General features: G+C 38.0%; 1 protein-coding gene across 4 annotated transcripts in view; it reads right to left on the bottom strand.

Annotated features, from left to right (window-relative positions):
* The window catches only part of LOC101741599 (protein-L-histidine N-pros-methyltransferase), a 63,094-nt gene that overhangs the window by 32,792 nt on the left and 17,263 nt on the right, over positions 1-13,039 (bottom strand). For all 4 annotated transcript variants that reach the window (XM_062671235.1, XM_062671234.1, XM_062671233.1 and 1 more), the window contains one exon: positions 7,699-7,889. In XM_062671235.1, coding sequence (XP_062527219.1) covers positions 7,699-7,889 — 191 coding nt within the window. The remainder of the gene's footprint in view (positions 1-7,698; positions 7,890-13,039) is intronic.

The following is a 13,039-nucleotide window of genomic DNA, read 5'->3' as shown; positions in this document are numbered from 1 at the left end:
TTTTTGAATGGGCGTTAAAGCTATGACGAATAAAAAGCTCTACGCTGCTGTGTGCTGTCATTTTGAGAAGGCGGTACGTCACGAAAACCCTCTTGTCGTGGTCGCCGGTAACTACAATCCTGATCCTGTGGACCGAGTGGTAAACAGTCGATGTCGCCCTAAACAGGTCATTTCGGACCCTCTCGATCCACTAACGGTGATTTTAGGTATCTCAAGCACCGGTCACCGTTCTCGTCGAACCCGTCGCTTGCGAGTAAATTAACCCACAGACACGGCCCACTGAGTTTCTCTGATCTTCTCAGTGGGCCGCGTTTTCGATTCGGTGGTAGATTCTGCGAAGTACTGCTCTTGCTAGAGATAGTGTTAGCAAGGTTTTCACATCCAACGTCCCAACGTCAGTACACATATTCGCTCGGTTACGCTGGCATAGCCTCTAAAGGCTACCGGCTAAGGTAAGAAAAAAAAGCTGCTGTGTGAGCCCCGTTTCAAATAGAAACTTGCCTTTTTAGGACAATAACGTGTGTTTAGATTATGTGAGACACACATTTGTTTATTATTATTGTATGGAATCGGTAGGCAAATGAAATAAAAATAATTGAATGCAATTCGTAAGCAGCGGCTTGGCTCTGCCCCTGGCATTGCTGAAGTCCATGGGCGACGGTAACCACTCACCATCAGGTGGGCCATATGTTCGTTTGCCTACAAGGGCAATAAAAAAATAAAAAAAATAATGCAAATTGATTTGTAAAAACACGCAAAGTTACCATATATTGGCATTTACGTACATATTATGAGTTTCGCATGTGATAGTTTATTTTCATGACAATCGTTTGCAACAATGGTGGGTCGGGTAGTTAAGTCGCGTTTACAGCAAACTGATTGACCGGTTGCGGTAGTGTCGACCGAAGCGAACAAGGTAAAAAACCTTCGAGGGCTCCCTGAATAGATGTGTGCGCATAATTATACGGCCGCAGCCTAATGTGCGGTGTCTTGGAATGTAGCACTTTTCGCGTTAACGAGACCCTGGTGCCGCGCCGTCATCCATCCCGGGCACCACGGGCCACTAGCCACAAAGCCCGCTGTTTTATTTTTCGAACAACTAACACCTATTTGCGGTGACGGTCAGGATGTTTTATTGCGCAAACGACTGGCTTCGTAATAAGTTGTCAATAACGAACCACCACCTGTCTCGGGCAAAAGCAATTTAACCGTAATGAATACAGCACTGGATTTCTGGTACATCAACCCGGGACGTACGCTTTCATTACGCGCGGAAATAAATCAAAATAATACTAAGGTAAAAGATAGCGAATGGAAAATCATCCTCGCCCCGCGCCCGAATCGGTGTGATTTATGCTTGTAATTTTCCGGCTGGTTACGTAGCTTACTCAAGGTTTTTCTCTGCGCGTATACATAATTAGATATTTTTAGTCCACTGAGTTTCTCGTCGGGTCTTCTCAGTGGATCGCGTTTCCGATCCGGTGGTAGATTCTGCGAAGCACTGCTCTTGCTAGGTTTAGTGTTACCAACGTTGTCAGGTTTGAGCCCCGTGAGCTGACCTACACGCTGGGGTAACGGTGATATAGCCTCTCAAAGCTATCAGCATAGGTGGGGAAAAAATAGTACATTGTGCACCAAGGGAGAAAAGTTTGACATTTCCTCCCGCGTGTAAAATTGCGGCAAACAGGCGGGATGAGATGTCCTACTTTTTCCCGCGGTGCACACACTATTTTTTCTCCCACCAGGCCCAAAAGTTCGTGGAGTAACGAGCCGGGCTCCAGGGGCGAAGTCCTGGCGGGGGGTAGGGGGGTGGAGCCCCCCCATGCTCATAAAAAACAATTTAACTGTTTTTTAATTTTTAAATAAACAACTACTAATTGAATAAGAACTGTCTGAGGAACTCATCTTTGTTTAATACTTCACTATTAAATTTTATTGCCTTTTGTTTATTTCACTTTGACACTAAACACAATATTGCAAATTACCCGAGCACAACAATGGCGGAGAATTAGGTGCGTGAGAGCAGACGTAGACACTAACGCGCATGCGCACTTGTCAGGAAAAGTTACACTTTCTTCCCTGTACAGCGGGAGGAAAACCGAACTTTCGGCGTAGGTAGGAAAAAAAAAATATTTTGAGATCTAACCGAAAAAGTTAACCACAAAAAACTTTGAATCGCATTCGTTGAATCCTTTGAGGTGGATTGCATAAACTACGATTCACGAACAACTTCGCGGGGCATACATCACCATGAGGTAGTTTTATAATTTAATATTTATGATTTAAGCTACCGAGGCGAGGTCTTCATTTAAGAGGATTAATAAAGCGTACAAGCTGTGAATTAATAACAGGGCAAGGACCGGTCACCGCCACTTCTCGGCTTGTTCCCGTATTAATTTCTGTCACAGGTTTAATTGCTCACCTCTGGCTTAAGATTTTTAATAAATTCGAGGACAGGTAACGAAACGTAACATGATAAAAAAAGGAAATGCCCGGGGCGCGCTACAAAAAAAATAAAGAGGATTTTAATTTATAAAAGACAGGACAAACGATTAATAATTTATTTGTATCTCCGGTTCTTTGCGCGAGAGGTTCGGGTTTTTTAAACAGCCGTTAAAACCGGCGACTTAGTCCGAAATGCCAATTGAGGGTAGACACAAGTATACAGCAAGCCGGAATGTCGTTTTAAAAAAGGGCAGCAAATAAATAAATCGCGTCGCACGCAGCCCTGCAATAAAAAAACAATAGCTATATTCGATTCTTTGATGTGATTTTGAAAAAATAGAACTAAACGGAGGTTCGCTGCGATTGAAAATGAATGAGGGCGAGCGCGATAGTGGAAATTAGCATTGAGGTAGGATCCAGGAGCGGCTTTTGTGCGATCATATCGAGGTGTATTCTTTGCGCTTTTACGGCGGCGACGAGCCGGGCGCTTCTTTTCAGTCCCCATTACGATCCTCTCGCGTTTTTGTTGCAAATAATTAATGTCACCTTTCAAAATCAAAAATAAATATTCTTACGCTTCGAATTTCAAATATGTTCGCTGTTAGAGTTGTCTTTATATATGTATACTAGCGACCCGCCCTCGCTTCGCTTCGGAAACATTAAAACACACATGAAACGAAAAAAAAAAATTAAAAAAAGTAGCCTATGTTCATCAGGGACAATGTCGGCTTCTAATGGAAAAAGAATTTTTCAAATCGGTCCAGTAGTTTCGGAGCCTATTCGAAACAAACAAACAAACAAATCTTTCCTCTTTATAATATTATAAGTATAAGTATAAGTATAGATATAGATAGTATAGATCTAGACTTGTTCAGTGTTAGTACTGCCGCACCTGATAAAACAATTCAGTGGAATAAAGTCTCCAGTACATTGCAGTGTTTATAGTACATGTAGGAAATGCACTATTACAATGGCTTTATCAATACAATATTCAGAGAGTGGTAGTGTAACTGGTCGTTTAATTCATGGTATTGTTAAGCAGAGATGAGATCGGGTGTGACGTTAGCGCGGTCAGTTCGACCCATAAATTAGCGATTACGTATACATTCAATAATGGTAACAATGGGATTGAATGCAGATGAGCACACCGAGCGAGGTCCGGTACGCACTGAACCAATCGACATTTGTATGCGATATCTAAGCACACAATTGGATGCCGGCGCGACTCTTCGCGCTAATGGTACACTATCGAACGATCGCGCTCCAAGCTTTGAGAAGTGGGGACCGCCGCAAAATACGGAGCACTCTTATTCACTGGACGAAATAAATAAACTTAAGCTTAATAAGCCTTTAATAAAACAAAACCAAACAGGACGGCACGTAGCCCGAGAGCGGGATTAAATTTTTACTTCAGTCAAAAACGATTATCGCTAAATGCGCAGATTTCAATAAAATATCAGGTTACTCACAAAAAACAGTAATTAAGGTAGTATTCAAACAAACTTTAATGTCTGTCCGAAATGTAATCATGCGATTTTTACTCTGTTTTAAATGCTAATAAAACTGCGGTAATTAACGTAGGTATGTATAAAATCTTAAAATGTACAAATTTGCACGTAAAGGCGACCATATCTTTTTATTATGTCGTTTGTAAGATTCTGACTGCGAAATTGATCGTGTCATAATTTTATAATATTGATATGTTGTGTACGTGCCTTAAAATATATATTATCTTTTATTGGAATATTAATTTAATTGGAACTGATGTAAAAATGTAGAAGCATAAAATGGTTGTAGTAGACTGCCGGCCCATAAGTGTCGAATATTCCAAATTCCGACTTAATTTGATATTAGTTGTATTGGCTTTCAAAGTTTGAGTGCATATTATGTTTCCAATGTCTAGGTGGAAAAGCAGTTGAGCCTCATATAATAAGATGTGGCAATGCTTTCTTCAATGTTTACCACAAAAATGCATTCATTAAAGTTTTTTCTTGAGGTTTTAAGAAACGCATATACGAGCTTCGAACCGCACTTTCATAATGTCAGGCTTTAAATTTGGCAATAAATTGATTCGGGTCTCTATTAACCAGTGTCAATGAATTTGACAGCAAACGATCGAGTTAATCGAAATGCGTTTGAGTGAAACAAATGGTAAATGTTGTCTAAACGTCTGTGATAATATACTAAGTTGGTCCTGATTATGCCAAATAAGCAGCAATAATAATAACGAGAGCACAGAGATAGAACACATTTATAACATCATAGAACAAAACAAGGAAAATGTGTAGTCAACAAACTATATAGTAAAAACTATAAAAAATAATGTGATATTCCAAACAGAGACCTACTTTTTATAGAATACTAGCTGACCTGGCAGACTTCGTAGTACCTCAATCGACAAATAAAAGACTCAAACTTTTGTATAAAAAAGCTTAAAACAAACAAAAGGAATCCGTCCGACGGGGGACACATCAAAGGAAAAACAAAATTGTTATTTTTAATTATTAATTCCGAGCATTTTCATATTTATCTACCTTTTAAACCTTCTTTGGACTTCCACAAATAATTCAAGACCAAAATTAGCCAAACCGGTTCAGCCGTTCTCGAGTTTTAGCGAGATTAACGAACAGCAATTGATTTTTATATATAGAGATAATAGAAAAAACATTTTCGAAGAAAGGACAATAATATACCTAAACATAAATGGAAATCTAAGATTTCAATTTACTTAGTTCAATAAATCCGGCAGTTTTATGCGAAGTCATTTTATGAAGTTAGTGTCACATGAGATAGTAGCAGCAAGTATTTGGGATAATTTTAAATTAATGTGTGGAGTTTAAATAAATGGAAAAAGCTGAAAAAAAAATCAAAATAATGCATCGCTATGTTTTAGATGTATCGTGCCACGAATTTCCAGTCGCTCACGAATTTCTTACTCGTATGTCTACAAAGACCAAACTATACGAACCATAACAATTTGGGAATGTTTTAAGAATCATGGTGAGTCATCATCGTGGCTGTGGCGACAGCCAAGCCGCTGCCTAATGCTGAAGACTCTCAAGAAGTACACGTAATTAACGCTCAGAAAGCACCAGTGATGTTAATTCCAAAGCGGGATAGTATGTGACAAAAATATGTCTGGAAAAGCGCTGTGGTAATTCACAGTGATTCCAGATCCATCCATCCCGAATAAACTTCGCTCCGATGGGAAAATCTATATTAAATCCATGTATTATCCAAAATTAATTCCAGTATCAATGAAATATGGATAGCATTTCATGAATATTAATGAAATCAAAATAATAGGCAAACATAGTTGATTCAGATTAATTGAATATAGATAAAAGTACCGGAAAAGTCAATGGAAGCCGGAACAAGCATTTATTGAGTAATTTATCCTAACTGTTAACGGAATGATTAATATCCCGGATATTTTGCGCAAGGGGGAGAATGATATGACTGTATCACGAAAGTTTGTAGGGAAATAAGTGCTTACCAAATGTTTATTAAAATTGTTTAATTTGTGTATGTATATAAAGAGCATCATAAATTATATTTAAGTTTGATGTATTTTAATAATAAAAATGAATCTCTCTTGCAGTCATGATCTTCTAAATTCGTTATTACCCAGGATCCTCCTATATGTTGAAAATTGTAGTAAAGATCTTTAATGAGAGCCTTCTCAGCAGGTTTTGTAAGAAGAACTAGTCGCGTATGAGTATATTCCAAGTAGCTCGACGCAAGAGTCTTTGGTGGCAGTACGGAGTGGTCGCAAGTGATAAATAAAGCGTAATTGAGAGACGGAAACATCCAATGAGTAAATCTCGTCCGTCAATTTATTTAAATTATTTATTAGTACCCGGCTATAGACACTCGGCCGTGATCGCTTTCAAAGACCGTTCACAGAGATCAGTCCGGACGTGAATAGTGAGAGCACTACAAGCGCTTGCATCGTTATATCGATCGTACCGAATTCGTCTATGATGTTTGGACTTTCTACCTTTTTTCTGTATTTTACTAATGCTACATATCTCTACCACTCTTGCTTTTTTAAAATCATTAAATAACTACCAGCTTAGAAAACGAATAGTACATTCAACAAGTAAGAGGGGATCTATTCAATGAACAATGGTTTGTGGAAAAGCGAGTACCGCTTTTCCACGGAGAGGTTAGGCTATTTTTCAATAAGTTCGTTCAGATATGTCTATGGCTTGTGTTAAAAAATACAAACAAAATACCGAAAACTGGATGGAAGTTAAGTACTATGATTGCTTCTATGGTGATTAGGCAAAAAAAATTAATGCTTTACTTCTAAAGGGCCCATTTACCTTCGTTTGAGTTGATGGGAGCTATTGTTGGTAAATTGGTATATTTTTATTGACTTCATTGGGGCGCTTAAAGAGATCAATCATCACTATCAAAAACATTTTTAACTTTCATAAACATCGTTTTTATTATTATTTTATTTAATGTCATCTATGTAAAAATTTTTTTTTATGATTTAAAGATTACTTACTGGTGGCCCGGAGGCCTTTCCAGTTTCACCATGTCATATTTCTATTACAATAGATTGTTTTTATCGATATTTTGAAACATCGATAAACTCCCAGCCACGCGTGAACGACACGAATTAGTTAATTTGTGCAGATACAACACAATGGATGAGGAAATAATACATGCGTTAGTATCTAAGTACATACAGCTACCGGGAGATTGTAATTGGCGTAATTGGACGAATCTGGACGCACTTAATAATGGACCATTGTCGTCATTCAAATGGCAATTCATCGTTTGTGAAAGATATGATTCATTACTTTTAAATTAAAAAGTATGGATCTGCTGCTTGTATTTGATGCGACGTACGTAATAGAGAACTTGCATTATATGGAACCTCCGAGTCTACGGAAAGAGGTCTCTTCTTCTACGAGGAATGCTTTGAGCTCATGTCCTGGCCTTTTTCAATATTTTACCAAACTTTAACAAAACAGTTTATGCGTAGATTATATTTATCGCGTTTTTTGAAGCTCGGTTTTTGACAGCGTTTATACTAGTCAGCATGATATAGTTATATATTTTGATCAAACGATCACTGGACATTGTTTGAAACATGAGGCAGACGCATGCATGCATTTGTCATTGCTGATGCCCACGAGCGACTATAACCGATTAGGACATCGATATTCAATAAGAATTCCGATTAAATTAAACTGTGTAGTTTTAAGATTAGGAAAAAATTAAGTTCCAAAAAATTACCCATTGATGTCGGTTATCGACCAGAAACGTTTCAAAACAGCTTTGGCTAGAAGATACCAGATCTGCGTCCAGACCCAAGACGACTTCTCGATGGAGGCAGAGAGAAATTGTTTCGTCTCTTCATCAGGGTGAAGCTGGACGAATTTTTGCTGCAGCTCTGGACTTAGCCGATCTCGATTCACTCGGTACCACTGTAATAAATAATTTAACTTTATTCCTGAACAATGAGAATTTAATTGTTTTAAAAATCGAATCGAGAACTGGCTTCAATTATATTCTAAATAATGTTTCATGATGATAGGTAAGACAAATTACAAATGAGAATGGTCATTACGGCTAAGGTGCATTAAGCAAATTGATGTTTAACAAATCTCAGGGCCAATCTTAACGAAAGACAGAAAAATGTAATCGAGTGCAAATAAGATAGCACGAGAGGAGCTTGTAGATCGTCATCCGTTGTGTGTTTAACTCGGCCGCCGCGGCCCTAACAAAGGGCATTGCGGCCGCTGTTAATTTCACGCTGCCTCGAATTAACATTTCTTTACGCCACAGAATAATGACGAATTAAAAAAAATCCTCGCCTTTACATGTAATGACGGCGCGGCGAGAGACCGGGAGCGCGGCGAGTCATCAGGCCAACTTAATTAATGCCAGATCTGTCTTTGTATTACCTTAGGACGTACAAAAACTTTGGGATGTTTCGGAGTGTGAGTTGAACCAATCCATAGCTCGTATTCCTCAACAATAAAAAAACATTAATTTTTTATTTAGGAACGTGTTTTATTCCTTTCTTTGACTTTGCCGTATAATAAAACAAATAATTGTAATAAATATGTAGCGATAATGCATTTATTATTTTAGAACATACATTCGTTACGTAAATACTTTTATTATACATTCTTCTTGGTCCAGAAGTATTTAAAGATAAATTGATGATGTCAAAGTTTGTAAATGTTATAAAGAGTAGTGTATAAACAACCATACGATTTGGACCCAACCCCATTGTATAATAAAATATAAAACCATCAATATCTAGAACATTTTACGACGTACCGCAAAAAAGTATCGTAAAAAATGAAGGAAAATAAATATTTAGTACCGAATACTGATAGCGAATCACGTTGGTGATTATGCAATGCGCCTTCTTTACATTTAAAATAGCCTGCATCGGAACCACGGGATTCGTCGAAGCGAATTCTCCAGACGGAATACAAATTGTGGAAAATTTTGAATTCTGAAACCATTCATGATTAAAGAATCGTCTCTGACGTCTATTTACTGTCCGTTCGTTGCTCAATATTTACGGTTCTACATAATTAAATAAAGAAAAAAAGGGCTAATGATCGTCTCATTGTGTACTATATTGTAAGAGTATATGTGTATGTAGTTTAGTTCTTTCGCAAATTTTATATTATTTATCTTATGTTTCGATTAGGGATTACGGCCGGGAAGCAGTCAAGCGTTCTAGTTTGAAGGATAGACATTATTTCAATGAAATTGACACCGAAATATCATGCCTAAATTTAAGCGGTGTCATTCAAGTTGCGATGTTTTTGGGACACGTTAACATCTTAAACATCACGACCCGCGAGCTTGTCACACCATTTACGTGAACTAATCATTAATATCGTATCTAAAATATAAATTAAACATTTTTAAAACCGCATTAACTATTGAGACATAACTGTGTAGTGTTAGTCGTGATAATATAGTCTATAGACTACACATCACTTGTTGTTTTGCTATTATGTAGATAAGAAGCACTCGGCCCGATTATTTATGAGACTCATGTTTAAGATTCATTTTCTGCTCGTGTAAGTTATATTTGCATGAATAACTATGTCCCCGCTTAAAAAAATCTACCTGTTAGGGAAAGACAAATCGACAATGATTTATTCAATCGGCGACTTATCGAGGTCACGTCAATTTTTATTTATTTTACAGACTATGTAGGTTACCGTTCTTCCGTAGTTGAAATGACGCATTAGAATCGGAATTAGGATACAATTTTGTTGTGTTTCGATAAATCTTTGCCCTTTTTCAGTTCGTTCAGTTCTTCAATACGTTCATTATGTTCTGTTATCTCGTTAACGCGGGTCAGTCGGGGTGCATCCATCGAAGGAGCGAAAGGACGAAGGTTCTTTATCCTCGGGTCGTTTGCCTCGAGCTAATGAATCAAACGCCTCTGTGTAAGCATATTGTCAATATGAAGCGAAATACTTAAGTTGAATACATTCAAGCTGCACAATGCCAGATTAATTCCCATTTAAATGTGCAAGATAAATGGTGCAATACCAAACGTCTTAAGACATTCACATTTACTCTGCCCTGCGGCTAGCCGTCCGCTCGGTCAATACCATCAAAAGATTGTACTATTTATATGTGTATTTTAATTTTAGTTTAATTTAATGTGGCTCAAAAAAAAGATAAAAAAATTGTAATTTTGTAATGTACTAGCTGTAGGTACACGTCCGCTTCGCTGGGCATTTTAAATTAACATTATTATTTCTCACCCCCACAAAGATTCTCATCATTAACACCCCCGCAACTGGAGTAGGGAGTCCAACACCCATATAAATATTTTAGCCTATACATTAAGTACATGTATTTTCTACATGGATACCGAGTTTCAAGTCAATCGGATGCATGGTTCAGTAGTTATAACGGTACATCCGTAAAAACCACTGTAGATTTATATATTAGTATAGATATAGATTATGTGAAACCAAGCACGGTATAGTAGGCGAGCTAAGTGGCGCATAGAATCCCAATGGATTTTCCAGTAAGCGGCTCGGAGGTTGTTTGCCGGGCGCTCCATTAAAATAGGATCAGCCGGGATGCAGATCGCTTGGACGTATGTACGTACCTTCTGCAGACCGAAATGCTGTACTCAGAAAAATGGATGAAACAGGAACATGAAAGTCTGAAGATTTATTTCATTGCACGATTCTATCGCATTAAGGTTTCAAAGAAATTTAATTTAAGGCATTGTTTTTAATAGACTTGATTTACAATTGCGTATATAACACGTATGACTAAAGAGCAGTGATGCAGTATGCAGGACCTCTTGTGAGTCCGCACGGGTAGGTACCACCACTCCGCCTATTTCTGCCGTGAAGCAGTAATGCGTTTCGGTTTGAAGGGTGGGGCAGCCGTTGTAACTATACTGAGACCTTAGAACTTATATCTCAAGGTGGGTTCAACATCTCAAGGGCTCAACATCTCAAGGCATTTACGTTTACTTAACACCAGGTGTGAGTTGGTCCGCCCATCTGAGAAATAAAAGCATTCCTGAAGCAAGACTACAAGTTTTATTAAAATAATATAATCTCAATTTTGTACAAAAGTTATTTTATGGTATCAAATAACTTTGATTAACATTTGACATTTGAATAAAACAAATAATGTATTCATCATTAATACATATGTTTCGCTTTGATTGTGCCCGTGTAAGATTTATTTCTTGGCTGATTTTGAATGAATGAAGTAGGACATATTAAAGTTAAAATTGGGAGTATAAAAAAAGTCATTGTGGCCTAAATGATAAGACGTCCATTCGTATGCATGCATTCGTATCTAGCGATGCACCGGCGTTCGAATCCTACAGGCAAAGACCAATTTTTCGAATGAAATACGTACTTAACAAGTGTTAATGATTTATACCATCATACAACATACATACATAGGTACCACCACCCTGCCTATTTCTGCCATGTAGCAGTAATGTGTTTCAGTTTGGAGGTTGGGGCAGCCGCTAAATTGTAAAAACTGAGACCTTAGAACTTATGTCTCAAGGTGGGTGGCGGCATTTACGTTGTAGATGTCTATGAGTACCGGTAACCACTTAATACCAAGTGGGCCACGAGCTTGTACACCCATCTAGGCCATAAAAAAGAGTAATCTATCATGGGAGTAATCAGTTTTGTGTGTATCATTTAATGTGTTTCAAAATGACGTTAATATCATATAATCTGGCTTGGATTATGAACTTAAGCAATTTCTGTGAGATCAGGCTCTCAAGGATACGAAGGGAGAGTGACGTTTTAATTTAAAAATCACATGTATTCATTGTAAATTGAACTATAATTCACACAAAGCCCAGTCTAGCAAATATTATTCTGAAGGTAGCAGCAATTCATGATAAAGTACGGTTGAGCTCTTTGTTCTATACCATCACGAACAGCCTGGGGGCCACCGTTGCGTAATTGTTTTAAACGCGTCTTTTAATTGTTCTATCGGGACTTAAAATTTATTGGCCGACGTGACTCCAGCCGTAATGCCATTCAGATTCATTTGCACTATTATTTCCGCGTCGCCAATCCACGGGAATGTAACGTCTGCGAATTTAATCAAGGGCCATTTCGCTTCAACTATTTCCCAGGGTGCGTAATTTGCATTTAAATGTTCAGATTCGATTTTTAAAAACGTTATGTTTTCCTTTTCCATTTTGTTTACGTATTTTCTTAAGCTTAAGCAGTTCGAATCTTCAAAATAACTTTTTGTTACCACTTACACCTGCAAGATGAAACCAGTATTAAGATGTGTTTTTTTTCTATTTCAAAATTTAGAACTTTGTCAAATTTGTTATATGAAGCTTTTTTTTTTTTAGGCAGAGGAGCATACGGCCCACCTGATGGTGAGTGGTTACCGTCGCCCATGGACTTCAGCAATGCCAGGGACAGAGCCAAGCCGCTGCCTACCATAATGAAGTTTGAATGGGTTACGTAAATAGCTGTCTGTATACAGTTTATGCCCTCTGAATTGCTACATTTCAATCAAAATGGTGCAAAGGCAACGAAAACAATTAAGAGGACGGACGACAAGGCAACCGATTGTATAAACGCGACCGGTGATCGGTCGACCCATTGTCCGCAAAAATTAAATGCCGGCAAAAAGCAGCCACGTGTAAATGAGCGAGAATATCTTATAAGCTGATGCCTCGCGGGTGAAGACTGGAGTTCACTGTGTTATATATGTGTTTGTGTCTGTGTGTATTGTTTTTATTTTTTTTATTGCCTAAATGGGTGGACGAGCTTACAGCCCACCTGATGTTAAGTGGTTACTGGAGCCCATAGAAATCTACAACGTAAATGCGCCAACCACCTTAAGATATAAGTTTTAAGGTCTCAGTATAGTTACAACGGCTGCCCCACCCTTCAAACCGAAACGCATTACTGCTTCACGGCAGAAATAGGCAGGGTGTTGGTACCTACCCGTGCGGACTCACAAGAGATCCTATCACCAGTAAGCTTGTTGAAAAGTTTAGATAAATCAATAAGAGAAACCGAATCAATTGTATCCACAGTTGTTTAATTGCTATCATGTCCATTATTTGCTGTTA

Source organism: Bombyx mori, chromosome 11 (genome assembly GCF_030269925.1).
Source record: "Bombyx mori chromosome 11, ASM3026992v2".
NCBI lineage: Eukaryota > Metazoa > Arthropoda > Insecta > Lepidoptera > Bombycidae > Bombyx > Bombyx mori.
This window is presented reverse-complemented; position numbering and strand designations above follow the sequence as displayed.